This window comes from Hypanus sabinus, chromosome 8 (genome assembly GCF_030144855.1).
Source record: "Hypanus sabinus isolate sHypSab1 chromosome 8, sHypSab1.hap1, whole genome shotgun sequence".
In the NCBI taxonomy this organism is placed as follows: Eukaryota; Metazoa; Chordata; class Chondrichthyes; order Myliobatiformes; family Dasyatidae; genus Hypanus; species Hypanus sabinus.
In genome coordinates, this window is record NC_082713.1 from 45,735,213 (window position 1) to 45,757,984 (window position 22,772).

At 41.1% G+C, this 22,772-nt stretch overlaps 1 protein-coding gene across 1 annotated transcript in view; it reads right to left on the reverse strand.

The window, feature by feature from the left end:
- The window catches only part of tex11 (testis expressed 11), a 143,500-nt gene that overhangs the window by 106,514 nt on the left and 14,214 nt on the right, over positions 1-22,772 (reverse strand). Inside the window, exons 3-5 of the mRNA XM_059976395.1 lie at positions 21,584-21,668; positions 20,606-20,685; positions 1,658-1,777 (exon numbers count right to left, since the gene is read on the reverse strand). Coding sequence (XP_059832378.1) covers positions 1,658-1,777; positions 20,606-20,685; positions 21,584-21,668 — 285 coding nt within the window. The remainder of the gene's footprint in view (positions 1-1,657; positions 1,778-20,605; positions 20,686-21,583; positions 21,669-22,772) is intronic.

Genomic DNA, 22,772 nt, shown 5'->3' on the forward strand with positions numbered 1-22,772 from the left:
ATAAATACGACCTGTCTTCCATGTATTCGTTTTTCCAAAGTTGGCACCCTCTGTATAAGCCGACCCCCTAATTTTAGGACCAAAATTTAGGGCCAAATTCTTGGCTTATACACCAGAATTTACAGTAAGTAGTATCTTTAGTGAAACAAAATAATTTTATTTCTTTCATTCCAGAGGTGGTAAGTTTCTTGGATATTAATTGAGCTATCTCTGTATATTTCATCCATCTTCCTTCTATAGTTACAATTAAACTATTCTATAAACTAATGGTATATACTCAGTGACCATTTTATTTGGTAAATAAGTAGAACTGGTGTGACCTTCTGCTGCTGTAGCCTATTCCCTTCAAGGTTCAATGTACTATGCATTCAAAGTTGCCCTTCTGCACACCACTGTTATAACACATGGTTATTTGAGTTACTGTCACCTTCCAATCAGCTTGAAACAGTCTGGCCATTCTCCTCTGCCTCTTTCATTAACAAGATGTTTTCGCCCACAGAACTGTTGTTTACTGGATGCTTTTAGTTTATCACACTCTGTAAACTCTAGAAACTGTTGTGCATAAAAATCCCAAGAGATCAGTAGTTTCTGAGATACCCATCTGGTACCAATGGTGATTCAATAGTCGAAGTTACTTAGATCACATTTCTTCCTCATTCTGATGTTTGGTCTGAACAATTGAACCTCTTGACTTTCATGCTCTTATGCACTGAGTTGCTGCCAACTGACATTTACATTAACAAGCTGGTGTACCTAATGCCACTGAGTGCATCTCTCCACATGTTAGAAGTCATGCACAAGGTTGGGATTCCATGCAACATTAGTCATCTTTTCTCTTATTAAGATTTTAGTCTTGTTTTATTAAAGACAACTTTCATCTCACTACTGTAACAAACTGGGGTGATATGATAGAATCTATTCCAGAAACCCACCAAAAAATACAGAAACTCAGAAAGATACCTTAGATTTCTCCAAGGTTGGCAAGAGTATTATTAATAGATGCACGTGGAAGAGTATTATTAATATGTGCATCAATGGGTTTAAATGCATTTGGATGTTGACTAACAAGCACTTTGATTAAAAATGGGTACAAGGCCTCATTATAAAATTAAGTGCTCAGAAATTTCAAAGATACACAGCTTTAGTTTTTACTTGTTGTTACTGTTATTATGCTTCTAAGACTGTGCCAAATTCAGACACTCACATATTTTGTCTTAGCTTTCTTTATTGTCTAAAGTTTTGGCACCTACGAGATGACATGAAAAGGAAAATTCTCTACGCTCTCTTGTTCAGCCTAAAATCTGTGTACCTCTCTGGCAGGTGCTGCAAGTGAAGGATCCACTATGACCCAATTGCTGCTTGAGCAGGTGTACATTTTCACCACAATGTGAAACAATTGTTAATTGTTATGCAGAATATTCACCAAAAGCATTGTTAAGGTTATCATGCCACATTTTACAAGTGTTTATATGAAAACAGGATGATCAGAAATCATTGTTGTTAGTTTAACATACTTGTCAAGAAGCTACAAATGTTTCCAGTATATCACCTGGAAATAATTTTGATAAAACCAAAATGTTCAACTGGAAATAATGACATATTATATAAATTGTTAACTCTTCTAATCTTAATTTAGTGTCTCAAGATTTTGACATACTGATTCTGCCTGATAGGAATGCACTTTGAAAAGGTCCTTTTCCACATCATTCTTAAGAATATTTACATCTGAAATGCCATCAGATCCAGCTATTAGTTTCGCATATAACTTTTCCGAACTCTGGAGATCATACAGACAGAAGGGAAAAAAAGATGCACATTGTTATTAACTTTCTTAATGCACAAGTAATAGAAAGTTTTTTTAAGTACTCATGTTATTGAATCTGCGAGAAAATCCCTAACCATAGATATATATTTTTTTTTTAATTTATTTTTCATACAGCAAGCTTGAAAATCATTTCTGGCAGTTAGTCTAATCACTAGCCAACTCTAAAATCAATCAACATCAAAATAATAGTAGTCAGGATCAAAGTAAATGAACTTTGAAATTTGAGGCAACAATGTAATTTGCTTGTCAGCACTAACTAAAAAGAAACTTTGGACATCAGCAGCAGATTGCAGTGAGATGCAAATCTCAGTGCAGCCTCCCTCAGTAAGTGGCCAAATAACCAGAGCTAAGAGCACAGAATAACCATACCATTCAACTTTATGCATCAGGAGCTCTGAAGGGGACTGATTTCACATTTCAATCTGCTGTTATTATATCACGAATCAGGTCAACAATGCCCTGTTTGCCAGTGCTAAAAGTAAAATACCTTTATTTTTCCAGATAAAATGGCCTACTCTCTTGTAGAATTAGATTGCCATCTAGAGCAAAGTTAAGAGAACTTCAGATATAAAAAGCCATGAAGAAATAACATGGGCATGAAAAAAGGATTGCAGAAGTGTTGTCTCATGGAATAAAGCAAAGGAGGTTTGAAACAAGGAAGGCACAGGTGGTGGGCATGTCCCCCCATCCCCCCCCCCCATTTTCTTTTCCCTTATTACTTTGGCTCTGAAAGGCTGAATGTGGGTGAGGGACAGCTGTAACACTTACAACAGTTGCAGAGATAAGTGTATGGTGGGATATCTTGTCAGGAAATGACTAGACACCCAGTGTGGCCTCCTCTACATCAGTGAGACCTAAGGGATCACTTCGTCAGGCACCTTTGCCCCATTCGCTGCAACAGCCAGGATCTCCCAGTGGCCATCCATTTTATTTCTACTTAACATTCTCAAATTGACATGTCTGTCCACGAACACATCTAATGTCACTTTGCAGCCAGATACAAATTGGAGGAGTAACACTTCAGATGGTCTCCAACCTGATGACATCAAGTTCTCTAACTTCTGGTAACCACTCCCTCACATCACCTCTCATTCCATTACCCTGCTGTCTCTTTAAAATGTAATCTATTTGCTCTTTGCCATAAATGCTGCCTGGCCTGCTGAGTACTACCAAGATTTTGTGTGTGTTGTTTTATGACAAGAAGTATTTGTGGAAGGAGAACCTATGTTATTACTTCAAGTTGATTACCTTTTATCAGAATACACGCTAAATATTTCCAATATTCTACTTTTAAACCCCACAATTATGTGTGGAAACTTTCATATAGTAAATCAAACATAAACAAAACATCTCTGTAACTGCACTTGTTGATCTTCCTGTTTTACACGCTTCCAGATTTGCTTCTTAAACAGCAATTAAAATAATTGCATCACCTGGACAACTCTGATTCCCACTTCCAACTCCCTTTCAAGGAGAATTTTTTTTTTCTTCTCCTCTTTATCTTGCTACAAATGTTGTTTTCTCACTTTTCAGGTTTTGATAAAAAGTTAATGATCTGAAACTTTAGTTCTGTTTCTCTTTTCACTATCTGACCTGTTAACTATCACCAGCATTTTTGTTTGTATTTCACATTTCTAGCATTTCATAATTTTTTTTCCTTTCCAATTATTGGAACACCTGCCTCCCGGGAGCAGGATGATTAACTACTATTCCTCCTCAACGCCCTCACTATACTCCCTCTATTAAAACTAAGACAGATTTGGCTCAGATTGATACCCCACCTAACCCAATCCCTGTAAAGCTTGCTAACTCATGATCAACCAAGGACCAATTTAATCATTGGCCTTTATTACAATGTAGGGCTCTCCTTCCAACAGCATTTTGCAGCATCATCCCTTCTGTCCCACTCTGCAACTCCCACCAAAGGACCCCAAACCAGACTACTGAACTCGCATGGGTCCCAATATGACTTCCTAATTGTCAACTACGTGGAACTGTCTATGTTCCAAGCCTACACTGGTGTATCATCCTGCACTTCTCCTATGCTACAGCAACAACTTCATTTGGTGCTGCTTCCTGCACCCATGCTGAACTCGTTGCCTTCATCCACTTTGCCTCCAATTTCCACCCTGCCCTCAAATTTCCAACACCTCCCTCCCCTTTCTTGATCTCTGACTCTATCTCTGAAAACAGCTTATCCACAGATGTCTATTATAAACCCAAAGACTCTCATAGCTACCCAGGCTATACCTCTCCCCATCCATTACTTGTAAACATGCCATCCCCTTTTTTCTGCTCTCAAGATGAGGCTTTCATTCTAGAATGAAGGAGATGTCCTCCTTTCTCAAAAATAGGAGCTTTCCTTCCTTCACCATCAACACTGCCCTCAACCACATTTCTTCCATTTCATGAATGTCTGCTCTTACCCAATCCTCCCAGCACCCCACCGATAGGGTTCCTCTTGTCTTCACCTACCACCATTCCAGCATCTGCATCCAGCACATAATTCTTCAACATCTCCCTGAGCAGCACCACTGTTCCAATGTGCTTCAAGGCCACCACCATCATCATCCCCGTGCCAAATAAGTCTTCAGTGTCCTGCCTAAATACTACTGTCCCGTTGCACTCATGTCCATCATCATGAAGCGTTTTGAGAGGCTCGTCATGAGACATATCAAGACCCTGCTGCCCCCCTCACTGGACCCCCTGCAATTTGCGTACCGTCCCAACCGCTCAACGGACGACGCCATTGCCATCTGGCCCTAACCCACCTGGACAAAAAAGACACGTACATTCAAAAGCTGTTCATAGAATTCAGTTCAGCATTCAACACAATCATCCTTCAGAAACTGATTGGAAAACTGAGCCTACTGGGCCTGAACACCTCCCTCTGCAGCTGGATCCTAGACTTCCTAACTGGGAGAGCTCAGTCAGTCCCGATCGGGAGCAGCATCTCCGACACCATCACACTGAGCACGGGGGCCCCCCAGGGCTGTGTGCTCAGTCCACTGCTGTTCACTCTGCTTACCCATGACTATGCTGTAAGACACAGCTTAAACCATATTATCAAGATCGCCGTTGACACAACCGTGGTGGGTCTCATCAGCAAGAACGATGAGTCAGCTTACAGAGAGAAGGTACAGCGGTTAGTGGACTGGTGCAAAGCCAACAACCTGTCTCTGAATGTGAACAAAACAAAAGAGATGGTTGTTGACTTCAGAAGGGCACGGAGCGACCACTCTCTGCTGAACATCGACGCCTCCTCAGTAGAGATCGTTCAGAGCACCAAATTTCTTGGTGTTCACCTGGTGGAGAATCTCACTTGGTCCCTCAACACCATCTCCATAGCAAAGAAAGCCCAGCAGCATCTCTACTTTCTGTCAAGGCTGAGGAAAGTCCATCTCCCACCCCCCATCCTCACCACATACTACAGGAGATGTATTGAGAGCATCCTGAGCAGCTGCATCACTACCTAGTTCAGAAATTGCACCATCTCAGATCGCAAAACCCTGCAGTGGATGGTGAGGTCAGCTGAGAAGATCATCGGTGTCTCTCTTCCCATTACGGACATTTACACTACACACTGCATCCGCAAAGCAAACAGCATTATTAAGGAGCCCACGCACCCCTCATACAAACTCTTCTCCCTCCTGCCGTCTGGGAAAAGGCACCAAAGAATTCGGACTTGGTATGTCACGAAAGACACTTGTAAATTTCTACCAATGTAACATGGAGGGAATTCTATCTGGTTGCATCACCATTTGGTACAGAGGGGCCATTGCACAGGATCGGGAAAAGCTGCACAAGGTTGTAAAGTCAGCCAGCCAGCTCCATCATAGGCACTAGGCTACCCGTATCAAGGACACCTTGAAAAGACGATGCCTCAAAAAGACAGCATCCATCATTAAGGACCTCCGTCATCCAGGATATTTACTCTTCTCATTGGTGCCATCAAGGAGGTGGTACAGGAGCCTGAAGACATACACTCAATGTTTCAGGAACAGCTTCTCCCCCTCCATCATCAGATTTCTCAATGGACAATGAATCCATGATGATTACCTTATTAATATTTTTCCTCTCCTTTTGAATTACTTATTTATCTATTTTATTAAATTAGGTTGATGACTAGTGGAGTGCCGCAGGAATCTGTCCTGGGACCACTGCTATTTGTGAATTTTATAAATGACCTGGATGCAGAGGTGGAAGAGAAGGATGGGTGAGTGAGTTTGCGGATGACATGAAAATTGGAGGAGTTGTGGATGGAGCTGTAGGTTGTCGAAGGTTACAAGAGGATATAGACAGGATGCACAGTTGGACAGAAAAATGGCAGATGGAGTTCAATCCGGACAAGTGTGAGGTGATGCATTTTGGAAGGACAAACCAGAAGACTCTGTACAGGATTAATGGTCAGTTACTTAAGAGTGTGGATGAACAAAGGGACCTTAGGGTTCAAATCCATACATCCCTCAAGGTCGCTGCACAGGTTGATAGGGTAGTTAAGAAGGCCTATGGGATGCTAGGCTTCATTAACAGGGGGATTGAGTTCAAGAGTAGAGAGGTCATATTGCAACTCTACAAATCTTTGTTGAGACCGCACTTAGAGTATTGTGTTCAATTCTGGTCACCTCATTATAGGAAGGATGTGGAAGCTATGGAGAGAGTGCAGAGAAGATTTACCAGGATATTGCCTGGTTTGGAGAACAAGTCATATGAAGCAAGGTTTGCAGAGCTGGGGCTTTTTTCTTTGGAGCGTAGAAGAATGAGAGGGAACTTGATAGAGGTCTACAAGATTATGAGATGCATAGATAGGGTGGATAGTCAGTACCTGTTTCCCAGGGCACCAATAGCAAACACCAGAGGGCATATGTACAAAATTAAGGGAGGGAAGTTTAGGGGAGACATCAGGGCTAAGTTTTTTTTTGTTTTTGTTTTTTTTAAACACAGAAGTTTGTGAGTGCCTGGAATGACTTGCCAGGGATGGTGGTGGAGGCAAAAAAATTTGGGGTATTTAAGAGCCTCTTGGACAGGCACATGGATGAAAGAAAAATGGAGGGTTATGGGGTAGTGTGGGATTAGTACATTTTTTTAAGGATTACACGGGTCGGCACAACATGGAGGGCTGAAGGGCCTGTACTGTGCTGTAGTGTTCTATGGTTCTACATAATTTTTTTATTATTACACTCTGTAATGTACTGCTGCCTCAAAACAACAAATTACACGACATATGCTATGATATCAAATCTGATTCAAAGATTCAAAGCACATTTATTATCAAAGAATGTATAAATTACGCACCTTGAAATTTGTCTGCTTACAGGCAAGAAAGCAAGAAACCCAAATAACCCAATTTAAAAAAAGACTAAAGCCACTGTGCAGAGAAAGAGAGGGGGGAAAAATAAGATCATGCAAACAATAGAAGCAAACCAACAGCATTCCAAACCAGATTGAGTCCCAGATCAACTCCCAGAGCAGCCAGAGTAGGCCCAAGCAGCAGGGTAAAAACAGAGCAGCTGGACGTTCACAGCCTTGGCGCTTCAGAGAAAGGAATGAACATTCACAGGACAGCAAGCAAGATCAGCCCAAACTTTGCCTCCATTCCCTCAGGGTACACTCGGGCTTCCAGTCCACCTGTGTTGGCATTTAAATTGTCCAAACACCAGGTAGTGCCTCGCTCTAGGACCTGGACCCTGGTGCCACAACATGCTTGGGCTACCTAGCCCAAAACTATTCTCGGTCTCTGCAAGTCAGCTCGACACTTGAAGTGATCCAACCTCACACCCAGGTTAGGTGGACAGGCATTGAAATTTTCTGCCTCAACTCCTCTCCAAATCACTCACTCCATCTCCAGCAGCAATACAAACACAACCTGCGACCCTGACTCAAACTCTCAGTACCCCAGCATGGCTCATCCCCTGGACTAGCCTCACCTCTTCCTGCCTCCTCACCGTCTATGGCGATAGTTCTCCATAATTAGCTTCAGAAAAGATGTTATAAATATTGTTGCTTGAATTTCCAGCATCTCCAGATTTCCTTGTCTAAGTTTTAAAATGGTTAAGGAGAAATTTGAACATACAATGAAACCTAAGGGCTCTAAATTGGGAGAAGACCCTTTCACCATGATGAGACAGGATTTGGCAACAATGGACTGAGAGTAGTTACTTGCAGATAAGTCTACATGTGTCCAGTGGGAGCCACGGAAAACTAAAGCACCAAGTTTAAAGCCAACATGTTTTCTTCATGATGAAAGTAAGGCAAACAAATGCCCTTGATGTCAAAGGATATTGAGAATTAGATAAAGGGAGAGGTTGGACACCACTACAGTTATGGGACATTCCCAAGCATGCCGGCTTCCGGGATTTAAATGCTCTAAATCTCCAGAGTATGGATAGCTGGTGCGGCCTCTTTAAGGGCTTAGGACATTCCTATTAATTGATAATCATGTTTTGGCCACCAAGAATTGAGTATTTAAGGAACACCTGAACATAGGTTCAGTGCTCAATCGTAAGCCTACCAATGATCTCATTTATTGTTTGTTTTTGTGCTTAGTTTCTTGATCCCATTTAAGACCGTGACTCAATCCCAGCCTCAGATACTCCAGAATATGGGTCCAAGCCATCTTCATCAAGGACTCTCATCACATTACAATTGAGCCAACATGGACCCAGTAGGGTATGATAGACTATTGTCCGCTGTGACTGTCCAGTGTCGTCAGGGCTGTGATGGTAGCAGTCACTATGCCCAATCCCACGTGTCTGCTACCATCACAGTCCTCCCGACATTGGATGGCTTAGCAATTCCCCAAGTGGCTGCAGTTTTGGAGTTCACCCAGGGTAAGAACCTCAGGCAGATGAAGGTTTTGGTGGGCTCGTGGGCAATGTGTAAATTTGTGGATTAGAAAACGCCCATCATTTCAAAATACCACTGCAAGATGAGCCAGTCCTTGCCTGCAAGTTCTTGGACAGCTGACTGCTAGGTTCTGGGCAGATTCAGCAACACACTGTGGAATTAAAGATGAGGAAAGGGAATCATGTAGTTTCTACATTATTAACTCTCCACTCATAATCCTGATCCTTGGGTACCCTTGGCTGTCTCAGGATAACCCATCCATGGACTGTAGGGAGGGAATAATCATTGCTTCGTCCAATCATTTTAAGAGGCTTTGTTTACAGCATGGTGTTCCGACACGCAGACTCTCTAGTGATCAACGACCTATAGGCTTCAGTGCAAGAGAACCTGAGACTTTCTGGAGATCTAGTCCAGTCCTCAAGAGCGGACAAGCCGGTTCTGGCCAATGGAGAGTGCGAGTCCCGACACAGTTTAGTCAGAATCCCACAGGAACTAAAGAGAGGAAATTTCTAGGTCAGAAGACCAAGGAAATGCCTGAGCAGTCTGGGAGACTTACCACTAAGCTGAAGGGAACCAGCTGCCAAGCCTCAAGGAAGAGAAAGACTCCTTTTATGCTGATCCTTGAGGCCTATTCCCATGGATGCAAGAACCCTTTGTAACGCTTTGCTGCCACAGCATGTGGATACAGGCAGGGAGTCAAACTTTGATTTGGTCACTGTTTCCACTGATGAACTTTGTGAGCTTGGAGAGAGGACTCTGAAGCCCATCAAATCACCCCTAACAGCAAAGTCTCAGGAGCTGTCTTCGAACATAGGTTCGCAGTAGATAGCAGCACCCAAACTGGTTGAAATCTCCTTTGTTTACAAGGGCTTAGAGATCTTCAGCAGGGGAAAGGCCTCAACTCTTCCACTGCACCGACTCTATAAGGGTGCCACAGACCTGCTGCCTGGTAATTGTCCTTTGTAGGGTTGTTTGTACATGCTCTCAGGCCCAGAGAAAAACACCATGGAGTATATAAAGGAAGTTTTTGCCACAGGCCTCATTCAGCCCTCCACCTCACCCACTGGTGCAAGTTTCTTCTTCGTACAAAAGAAAGATGGAAGCCTGTGGCTGTGCATTGATTACAGAGGATTAAACAGCATTATGACCAAGAATCCCTACCCCTTCCTCTTATGAATATGCTTTCAAGATACTCCAATGGGCACAGGTATTCACAAAGTTAGACCTCCGAAGTGCTTACAATCTGGTCTGAATCAGGGAGGGCCATAAGACATAGGAGAACTCAGGCATTTAGCCCACTGGGTCTGCCACGCCGTTCCATCATGGAATCCCAGGATCCCAGATCTCACTCAACCCCATACACCTGCCTTCTTGCCATGTCCTGACCAATCAGGAAACTATCAACTTCTGCCTTAAATACACCCACAGACTTGGCCTCCATCGCAATCTGCAACAGAGTATTCCACAGACTCATTACTTTCTGGTTAAAAAAATTCCCCCTTACCTCTGTTCTAAAAGGTCACCCCTCAATTTTGGGGCTGTACCCTCTGGTTCTGGATTCCCCACCAAAAGAAACATCTTCTCCATATCCACCTCATTTAGACCTCTCAACTTTCGGTAGGTTTCAATAAGATCCCCTCGCATTCTTCCAAATTCCAGTGAGTACAGGCCCAAAGATGCCAAATGCTCATATTAACCCCTTCATTCCCAATCATCCTCATGAACCTGGGGCTATGAATGGATGAAGACAGCATTCAACACACTGACAGGGCACTATGAGTACCAGGTTATGCCCTTGGGCTTCGCAAATGCCCCAGCCGTTTTCCAAGCCTTTATAAATGACATACTCCGGAATACTCTCCATAAGTATTTCTTAAGTCTACTTGTATGATATCTAATCTTCTCAAAGTCCATCAAGCACGTCGCTTACCTCTAGTAAAGAGGTTACTAGACCATGGACTTTATCTCAAGTTGGAGAAGTCCAAGTTTCATATGACAACTGTTTCATTTTTGGGTTTCATAACCTCTAATGGTAATCTCAAGATGGATCCTACCAAGATGCAGGCAATCAGACACTAGCCACCACTACCCAATCTCTAACAGGTCCAACAGTTCCTGGGGTTCACTAACCTCTACTGGAAGATCATCAGGAAATTCAGCTCAGTGAAAGCTCTGCTGATGGCCATGAATAAGAAATCCATGAGCCCCTCTGTTGGGACTACAGAAGCAGGCACTGCTTTTGCAGAGCTTAAGCAGTAGTTTACTTCAGCTCCCATCTTGGTTTTTCATAATCCAGACCTTCTCTTCATCGTGGAGGAGGAACCTTTCAGACATCAGAGTAGATTCCGTCTTGTCTCAACGATCACCTTCGGAAGGTAAATTACACTCATGTGCATTCTTCTCCAGATGGCTACCACCAGCAGAGGAACTGTAGCATTGAGAATCGGGAGTTTCTTGCGGTTAAGTTAGTTTATTTTCATCCTGACCTATTGACTGGAGTTTAAGAACCAAAAGCCTGATGCTCTATTCCACTAGTTTGACGAACCAGAATGAGAGGAGCCGCCTACTACCATTTTACCCCAAGCTAGGGTGGTAGCGCCAATTCATAGGGGAATCGACACTCTTGTTCACAAGGTCCCAGCGCAAAGGGAGATTCCTGAGAACAGTTCTCCAGGCTGGCTGTTCATCCAGTCCCAGGAACTGCAATGGGGATATCAGTCAAGAATGACCATACACCCAGGGATTGCTAGGACCCACGAGCTTATCAAGAGGAGGTACTGGTGGCCTGGAATGATTAGAGAGGTTCGGCAGTATGTGTAGGGATGCAACGTGGCCGGCCGGAACAAGGTGTACCATACCCGTCCTCAAGGGCTCCTCCACCTTCTACCCACTCCAAAAAGACATTGGGCACACATCTCCATGAACTTTGCTACAGGTCTCCCACCATCCAAAGGAAGTCAGTCATCATGGTGCTTGTCAATTGGTTTTCAAAAGCCTGTAAGTTCATTGCCTTGGAGAAGCTACCTTCCATTGCAGAGATGGCCAAGTTCATCCACGGATTTCCAATGCACATTGTTTCAAATCATGATCCAGATCTCACAAAGGCTTTCTGTAAACTGATAGGGGAAACAGCAAGCCTTTACTCCAAGTTTCACCCACAGTCCAACAGCCAGATGGAGCGGACCAACCAAGATTTATAGCATAGCCTGAGATGCCAGACTCGGAAAGACCTGATGACCATTGACATGGGCAGAGATCACTCACAATATCTTACAGATTCAGTGCATGGGATGTCACCGTTCGAGTGCCAGCTTGGTCATCCTCTGCTTCTCTTTCCAGAACAAGAAGCTGAAGTTGGGGTCCCTGCAACAGAAGATCTTGTTCAACACTGCAAGAAGAAATTAATGAAAGAAAGAGAGATTTTGCTGGCCTCTACCAGACAGCGAAGACCAAGGCAAACTGAAGAAGTCTGGAATCCATTCTACAGCCTGGGCAACAGGTCTGGCTGCCCACTCATGATTTGCCTCTCCAAATGGAATCTAGAAAGTTGGCATCCAAGTTCATTGGTCCCTTTAAGATCATGAGGAAAGTATAACCGGTGGCTTACACCATGCAGCTTCCCATGACCCTAAAGATCAACTCCACCTTCCACATATCTAAATTAAAACCTGTCTGCACCAACCCCTCAGCCCCACCATCACCCAGGTTTATCAAGAGGGTACAGATTTTCAGGGTGAAAAGTCTTTTGAACTCACATACTTTTTGAGGTGTTTGGCAATGTCTAGTGGATTGGGAGGGATTCAGACTGGAGAAAAGATGCTGGGTACCAGATCTAGCTCTCATCCACAAATATATCCGGTTATACCATCACTGCCTCTTCAAGCAACCAGGGCTGACAGGAGTTGCCCATAGGGGAGGGGTTTCTGTTACAAGATGCTCCCAACCACGCCAGCTTCTGAGAATTAAGCGCTCTAACTCTCCGGAGTACGGATAGCTAACATGGCCTCTATAAGGGCTTAGGACATTGGTGCCCAAAACATAATTGATAATTATGTTTTGGGCACCAAGAAGTCAGTATTTAAGGAACACCTGAACATAGGTTCAGTGCTCAATCGTAAGCTTACCAACGATTTCATTTAGCTCACATTCTTGATCCCGTTTAAGACTGCATCTTGATCCCAGCCTCAGATACTCCAGCATTTAGACCCAAGCCATTTTCGTGAAGGTTTGTCATCACAACTACAGAATATGTAGGGGTTATTTCATAAAGGATTTCTGAGGATGATGGGAAGCCCAAAATAGCACAAGTATACCAAGTGCTAGGAGGTAACCAGGAAAAAATAATGCCCATGAGGGACCAAAGAGGAAATATGTACACAGGATACATTTGATTTTACTGCAGAGAAAGAAGGTCAATGAAGTTGGAGAATTCAGGGAGAATGAATGTGAAACTCTAAAATGAATTGCCATCAAGATGTCTTAAAAGACTTGACAATGTATAAATTCCCAGGGCTTGATAGGATGTGTCCAATAGTTGCTACTGAAGTCAGGAAAAGGATTGCTGGACATCTGACAAAATCTTCAAATTTTCTCCGGCCACAAAGGCATAGAATATACCTTATACAAGAAAGATATCATGAATCTAACATGTTAATTATAGGGCAGTGTAATATCGGTGGTAGGAATGCTAATGGAAAGCATGAAGACTGCATTGATGTGGCACTGTGAGTATGATGGTAAGGAACAGATCATTTCTGACTAATCTGATTTTTGTGGACGATGACTGAATACATTTGTGCAATTGATGTTGTTTATGTTAACTTTAATAAGAGATTTGCAAGATCCTAAAAGGACGACTGATTAATGAGATCCAGGCAATTTGTATTTGTAATTGGCTTCGTGACTGAGGCTATCTGTAATAGTCAAGGGTTGTTTCAGTCATTGGAAGCCCACAACCAATGGTGTATTGATATTTTTAACAATCTAAATGTGAATGTAGGAGTTACATTAGTATGTTCATAGATCTCATGAAGAATGGTGGAGGTGTTGTTGGTGAGAGGGATAACCTTCAGTTTCAGGACAATATTGACGAGTTATTAAGAAAGGCAGAGAAAAGTGTAATTTAATCTTGAAAAATGCAATCTAGGACGTACTGAGGCACAGTGGAACATGTGTAAGGATCTTTGAAGGCAGCACAACAGGTGATAAGAATCTAGCCATTATTATTTGGAGTACTGAATATAAGGCCAGGGAGGTCATGGTGCTATCTCATAAAACATGTATTAGGCCACAGCTGGAGTACTGAGTACAGTTCCGGTCATCACATCACAGGAAGAATATGATTATACTGGAGAAGGTACAGGTGAGATTCATCACAATTTTACTTGGGATGAACAACTTTTCCTATGAGGATAAACTGGAGATACTGATTTGTTTCACTCAGACTGAGGGAAGACCTAATTGTGATATATAAAATTAAGGGGCATTATCATGGTAGAAATTTTTCCCTTGTCAGTAATACCTATAATAGAGGAAGGAGAAGAAAAAGAATTGCCCTTAACTCAGCAGTGGAGCTATTGGGACACAGTCTTCCATAGCAAGCTATTCTTGTTTTTACGAGGCTGAGTTGCTAGCTCGACACTCAACCCGACGTGGATTCGAACTTGGGAACCTTCGCTCCGGAGTCTGGTGCTGATATTATTGCACCACCAAGCAATAGAGGGCATACATTTAAATTAAGCGGCAGGACATTTAGAAGGGATTTGAGGATGAATTTTTTTCCCACTCACATGATTGTTGACATCTAAAACACAATACCTAAGGGACTGGTGAATGCAGATACCTATACAACAGTAAAGGAAGCACAAAAGCCAAGGAATCTGCTTCAGAAAATGAGATGCATAAATAGGTACCAGGTGACCAGCATGGACGTAATGAGCTACAAAGAACTGATTTCATGCTTCATGACTAAGTAAATTATTGTTTCAGCTAGAATTGTTTGACTACTAGATGGTGAGAAGGCATAAGCTTAAAGGTAAGATGTTTCATCTTCTCGCTGTTTTGGAAAGAACAGCAGTATTTGCAGAAAATAGAAGGGCGAATTGGGGGTGGGGGTGTCATGCCCCTTTAAAGTATGCTTGTCATAGAATACAAGTAGCGATGGTGGAAATTATAGAAGATGATAGTGGATAACAAGAAAAAGGGAAACCCTCTCCTTCTGGCTGGGAGAAAAAGGAGATGAGAGCAGAACTAGGGCAAATAAAAGTCGACATATTTCAGAGCCCTATTAGCATCATTAGCCTGTAACACTAACGCATTTCTTGCCCTACAGATGCCATCTAATCTATTTAGGATTTCCAACATCTTCTATTTCAGATTTCCAGAAACTGTCTAGCATCATTGATGCTTTTTTCTCCTCTGCAACTACCCTAATTTTTCTTCCTTTATTTACATTCTTCCAGATTCCTTTCTTAGATGACACAGAAGGCACTGTGTCACATAAACAACTTTGGTCTTCACCCACTTAATTATATTGACATCTCTCTCCCAGGACTCCCTCTCTAACTTTCATTTTCCTTTATTACTTTCTTTCACACAGATGCAAATCTTAGAAAGTACCAAAAGCAGCTGTGTTGTTTACAAGAGATTTCAAACCTGTTGTAGACTTTCCATCCTATGCAGCTCAAACACATTTGTTTCCTCACTGTTTTAAATAGATTATATGCCTCAGGTTTTCTATCACTTTCAATTTTAATGTTGTTTAGGAAACAACATTAAAGGAGACAAGGACTGTTCTATCCAGCTTAAGCTACGAGTTGCTGGTGACACCCTAAAGAAAATGTTTTCTTAACTCCAATCAAAACCATTGATTTCCCTTCCACCTGTCATGCCTAAATTGTTAAGCTTTAGTTTATAGGGTTGCAGATTCACCCCAAACTATGAAAACAGAAGCATGACAATTTGTTCATTATTTCTACCACAAATAGCAAGAACCATAATAGTTCCTTGGCTGTAACCTGGTACTGCCTCCAGTACAGTTAATTCCCCATGACAATACTAGCCACTAAATCAGAACTCCTACTTTTGGAAATTTTAATGGAACACTGTATCTATAGCTAAGCTTACTCTGAAACATCTTTACCAAATGAAAGTAAACTGAAAATTAAAGAAAAACAAGTCATCACATAAGTATAATGTCAACATGGTAAATAATAAGTACAATCCTCTATGTTATTTCAAATCCATATTATGCTACTTCAAAATTATTAACCAAATTACATTTATAGTATAGTATACTAGTAATTAAATATTTCTATAGATAAAACTATGTATTCAATTAAGGTTATTAAAAAAAGTAAAATACTGTCACAGCTAAGTCCAGAAATCCATTTGCCAACAGTGGCTTCCTACAGTCTAGCCAGCTTCGCCCAGTTTTTGTGAACATCTGGAATAGAAAGTAATAATTATTCTTTATGTAATCCATCTGTAAGTTAGTCTACTATTGAACTATTTATAAATGCGTGACAGCTAATTTTAAAGGGGGCCTGATATACAAGGAACAGTCCTAAAATGGCATCAATTAACCAAGACCTTTGTGTACGCTTGGATTCCAGTCAGTCAATATGTCTGGGGCTTTTGGATGGGCAGCCAAAGTTCTTGACCTATTGGGAAGAAGTATTAGTGCACAAATTAAGGTCCTGAGTCTTGCATGTGAAATCATATATATGTATATCATTGTCATTTAAGGGCAACTTCTCTGGCCTGTAAAGAATGATGAAGGCCAAAGAGAGAGGGACATCCAGTTTCATTGGACCACAAAATAACATATGCCATGAGCTAAATAAAGAATATGACTCTACTGAGGGAATATGAGCTAGGATTTAAATTAATGAGCAGAACAGCCAGGACAATAATCCTTTAATCACAGATTTAGCCTCCCACAAATTAGCATGGCATACATAGATGAAAAGTGTTGAACACACAGCTCAAAACTGGCACATAAGAAATAGTTTTCAATTTAGGAGCACTGGCACCAACCTTGAAGAATAGTGGAGTTGGACTATTGTGAGGGTTTTGTTTAAATCAGGCTGAAACAAATGCTCTGTTGAATGAAAAAACAAAGGCTACAGGCAGAGCTTTAAGTTAAATAAAGTTCAATAATAAGAGTAAACTTAAAACAGGTAAGTGAAATGAAGAATGTAGCACTATGAAGTTGTGTGCTTAATTACAAGTCACAGGAGTAAATCGGTAAATTAGTTTCTTATTGTCAAATGTACCAAGTTACAGTGAAAAATGTCTTGCATATCATTCATACAGTTTACTTCATTACAACAGTGCATTGAGGTAATACAACGTAAAACAATAAGAGTTCAGAAAAAAGTATTAGAGTTACAGAGAAAATGTAGTGCAGGTAGACAGTAAGGTGCAAGGTCATAATGAGGTAGACATGCATGGTCAAGAGCCCATTTTATGATATCAGGGAACAATACAATAATCTTACTGGAGCGAGATAGAAGTTGTGCTTTCAGCCTGGTGGTATGTGCTTTCACACTCTTGTATCTTCTGCCCAATGGGAGGGGGAAAGAAGAGAGAATATCTGGGATGGGTGGGATATTTAATTACGCTGGCTGCTTTACCAAGGCAGTGAGAAGTACAGATACAGTAAAAGGAGAGGAGGCTAGCTTCTCTAATGTGCCAAGCTGTGTCAACAACTCTCCAGTTTCTTGCAGTCATCAGCAGAGCAATTGCCATACCAAGCTGTGACACATCTGAAGAGGATAATCAAAGGTGACGTGACAAATTTCTTGATCCTCCTGAGGAAGTATAAGCTGACGAGCTTTCTTGGCTGTGGCAACAATGAGGTTTCATCAGAACAGGCTATTGGTGACGTCACTTTTAGGAACTTGAAGCTCTTCAAGTTCACCACTGTGGAGGTAAACAAAAGATTGTGCACCAACCCCAAACCTCATCCCTTCCCTTCCTGAAGTCAATGACCAGATCTTTTCTTTTGGTGACATTCAGGGAAAGATTCTTGTCATGACACCATGTTACTAGGCTCTCTATTTCCTTCCTTTACTCTGACTCATAATTAGTTGAGATATCATCTACAAACATGTAGATGGAGTTAGAGAAGAATCTGACCAGGCAGTCATTAATGCATAGAGAGTAGAGCAGGGGGCTGATGATGCAACCTTGTGAGGCACAAGCATCAACAATAATCATGGTAGTGATGTAACTACCCATCCTTACTGATTGCAGTCTAGGAGAACTGGAAACTCTCATAGGATAAATTGAAAATGGTTGAAGACTGCTACTTGTGTTATTGATAGGTTCTCTGCCTGCTAACATTAAGGCAGCCTTAACAGAAACAGCTATACAGGTGTCCCCCGTTTTTCGAACGTTCACTTTACGACAACTCGCTGTTACAAAAGACATTCATTAGTAACCAGTTTTTGCAAAAAGGTGTTTTCACTGTTATGAAAAAAGGCAGCGCATGCACTGAGCAGCCAAGTTCCTCCCCCAGAACTGCATTCTAGCTGGCATTGCTTAAACACGTGCCTGTGAGCATCTGTGCTTTATGTCGATTTATTTTGTACATCCATTAGCAAGATGAGTTCCAAGTATCAGAAAAGCCTAAAAGAGCGCATAATGGTGTTACACTTAGCGTAAAACTAGAAATAATTAAGTGTTTTGATTGTGGTGGACAAACTAAGAATATAGTGAGTTTGGCTAAGGGTTTGTGGAAGTTGATGAAGATGATGTTGAAGAGGTTTTGGCATCCCATGACCAAGAACTGAGAGATGAAGAGCTGATGAAGAGGAAAGGATAACAGTTGAAGCCGAAAGCAGTAGCGAAAGTGAAGTCGTCCAGGAACTGAACAGGAAGCAATTCAGTAAGATTTTTGCTGCGATTGACAATGCTGCAATGATTGCAGAAAAGTATGACTTTAATTTTGAAAGGGTATGTAGGTTTAGGGCATATTTGCAGGATGGTTTGAGTGCTTACAAAGAAGTGTATGATAGAAAAATGTGCGAGGCTAAGCAGTCAAGCACACTGTCGTTTTTCAAGCCTTCCACATCAGCCACAGCAGACGACGAAACTCAACCTTCCGACATCGAGGCAGGCAGATATAGAAGAAGGTGACCTGCCTGCCCTGATGGAAGCAGATGACGATGAGATGATACCCTAGTCTCCCATCACCCCAACCTCCAACAACTCAGCCTAACACACCATCATCAGTGTGCTCACTCTCTTCCCGATTCTGGTAAGTGAAACTACACTGGACGTACATTATTTCTACTTTATATAGGCTGTGTATTTTTATGTGTTATTTGGAAGCTTCGTAGTTTAAAGGTTACTGGAAAGAGTGCTTCTGCTGGGAGCACTTGTGCTGTGCATTTCTGCCGCAAGCACTTGCACCGTGTGTTTTCGCCACAAGTGCTGCCAAGAGCGCTTGCGTGAGATTTTCGCCACGGTGGACGGTGCTACAATAATTGCAGGAAAGTGTTCCTACATTATACAAGCTGTGTATTTATCAGATCATTCCTGCTTTTACTATATGTTACTGTTATTTTAGATTTTATGCATTATTGGCATGATTTGGTAGGTTATTTTTTTGGGTCTGCGAATGCTCACAAATTTTTCCCATATAAATAAATGGTAATTGCTTCTTCACTTTACAACATTCCAGCTTACGAACCATTTCACAGGAATGCTCTACCTTCAAATATTGGGGGAAACCTGTACTGGTGACCATTGGGATTACAGATTTAATAATACCATGTGCATAGTGGTAGATGAATTAGTGATGGTAGCACAATGCCAGTAGCTGAATTATGATCACTCATGACTCTCACTAATGTGACTTTTTAAATGTTTTCAAAAGCTGGGTAAATACTCCCTCTATTGGCTCCCTATCCATCGGCATCCATGGAATACTTCAAATCTTTCAAACAGAAATTTGACTGACCAGACCAAAAGCATGTGGATGGATGCTAAAACCAGGTAGTAATGTGTTGTTATAAGAAGCAAGCTGTGCACACTGAGCCTTACTATTAATTTAATAGGATCAGAGTGAGAAACTATAATGTGTCCTGGAGCACCTCAGTAATTCCTATAAATTTAGTTTAAGTTTCAACATTCTGTAACAGCAGAACAAGGTTAAGAGCAAAATAAACTCTAATACAATGCATAAATTATGTGTAATTACATCCTGAAAGCATTAGAAACAACTCACTATCCTGAGAACCAAAGGATTGAATATACTAGGAACACTGGTTACAGAAAAAGTATAGGGCACATACCTAAAGAGTCAGATGAATGATTGTAAAAAATTACAAATAGAACGTTCGCAAATCTTGGAATGCCTCTGCATTCCATCAAGAAGTAAAAAAGTTCATGGAGAATATGATTCATTCTTAGCTAACCACAGAAAGATGGTACTAGATTGGGCAAAAAATGTATTTTTGTGAAGTTGCAAAAAGTGGCTGGGGGCCTGCAGATTGGAAGATTTTTCAGAAGCTGGTGAAAGATCACTAAAATGATGGATTTAAAGGGAGAAAGTACAATAAAAGGGACATTAAATCTATATTATTTCCAGCACTGAACCTTGTGGTACCCCACTGGTCACAGCCTGTCATTCCAAAAGGGACCCGTTAATCACTACTCTTTGTTTCCTGTCAGTCAGCCAATTTTCAATCTATGTCAGTACTCTGCCCCCAATACCATGTGCCCTAATTTTGCCCACTAATCCCCTATGTGGGACTTTATCAAAAGCTTTATGGAAGTCCAGGTACACTACATCCACTGGCTCTCCCTTGTCGATTTGCCCACATAAGATAGAAAAATAAATGATCAATCTGAAGTTACTATATAATCAAGCATATTCTATTTATAAAAATATCTAACAATCTATTAAATGTATTTAAAACTCACCAGTATTTGTCTTTGCAGTGATACTGCAGTGGGATCAGCACAATCACTCAAATAGGCAAGCTTGCAGGCCACATGACGCACTGAAAAATAAAAAGTTCACAGACATATAGTTAGACATCATGCCTGATCTTTCAGTATTCTACTCCATTTTCAAGCTTCAAGAAAACTTCACTAACATTGCATTTATGCTGCAACTTAAGAGGTCTGTACCCCGTATCATAGCATCAGGTATAACGGTCAAAAGCAATAAATTACACAATTATTTCAACTCCAATTTTAGATTAAAGAAAAATTATTTTAGGGTCAAAGCTCCAAGTCTGTATTTACCAAAATAACTGAAAATTCCAATGTACTTGAAATAAATAATTTGAGTGTAAAATTGCTCAGCAAAACTAGACCAAGTTATATATAAGCTATGATTCATACATTTGCACCAAAATCAGATTCACTGACATCAGGGAGCAGAATCTTTGGTGAGATAGAAGCATAGGAGGAGAAAAAGGGCAAAACAACTACACAAAAACTGAGCAGCAGAAGTTTAGTTAGTAAATAAAAAGTGTCTGAGCAAGCATCAAGTCCAGCCCATGACTGTATTTCAATCAGCAGTGAATCACAAGTGGAATTCATGAGAGGGGTAGTTACCATTACGCATGGCTTAGCCACCTCATCCCACTTTGATCTTAAATTGCAGGAACAAGAAAATCTACTCAAAATGAGCAGTCTTCCATCAGTACATTTTAAGGTGGAAAATCAAATATCAATATCCAAAAATAGAGAAAATAGTGAATTGTAGATAAGTAAGCCTGATATTAGTAACCAGAAGCACTGAGGCTTACAACAAAGAAAATTGCAAAATTATTTGCATAAAAAGCAACTAGCACAAGTGAGAGCAGGCCAGCTAGTGATAGGTTGCACTAAACCAATAGTAAAAGAAAAATAAAGAGAATTAAATATATAGCAATGGAATCAAATACTCACGTTTTGTTCTCTGTTCATCATTAATTGAAGATTCCAGTCTTTTAGTTACTGCCCAGTTCCACAGATTAATAGCATACTCTTCCACCTTTATTAAAAGAACAAAATATTTTATGACTATTCTAAGAACTTGCATTTTGATTATTTACTATTCAAGTTCAAGTTTATTGTCATTCAACCGTACACATTATACCACCAAACAAAACATTCCTCCGGATCAAGGCACACAACACAGTACATATAACTTACACACAACACATAAAGTAATACTATCACAAGTAAATTAACAAATATTAAGGTGCATTTATGACACAAGTTAAAAAGTGAACATTGTAACACTACTGGGGCTTCATACGCAATGAGACCTGGGTGATGGCAGGGAGTTCAGTAATCTTACGGCCTGGGGCAAGAAGCTGTTTCCCATCCCAACAGTCCTTATATTAATATTATGGTACCTCCTGTCTGATGGTAGGGAATCAAAAAGACAGTTGAGATTCAGTATTCACTCAGAAAATTTAACTGATAATTACAATAAGCCAGGTACTCTGATGTTCTGCAATATAATCAATATTGTAATATTTATTTTCAAAGAATTTTGCAAAAAAAATCAGTACATGGACAAAATACTATTTACATTAAATAGTACAGCACAGTTTTTTTGTTCGTTATGTGCCAAGTGTATGACATAGGCAATTATGGTATTTCCGTGACCATGATTGCTCCTGGCAAATTTTTTTTTTTACAGAAGTAGTTTGCCATTCCCTTCTCCTGGGCAGCATTTTACAAGACAGGTGATCCCAACCATTATCAATACTCTTTGGAGATCACATAACCAGGACTTGTGATATACACTGGGCGCTCATACAATCATCCACCAACTGATCTCAGGGCTTCACATGACCCTGATCTAGGGGCTAAACAGGTGATACACATTGCCCAAGGGTGACCTGCAGGTTAGCAGAGGGAAGGAGAGCCTCACACCTCCTTTGGTAGAGATATACCTCCACCCCGCCACCCAACAGCACATTAACTGAAACCGTGCTGAAATAGGGGAGGGTCAAAGGAGGTTCATGAAAATAATTCCAGGATTGAATGGTCTGTCGTGTGAAAGGCGTTTGGTGGCACTGGGCCTGCATTCACTAGAATTCAGAAGAATGAGGGGTGACCTCATTGAAACCTATCGAATGGTGAA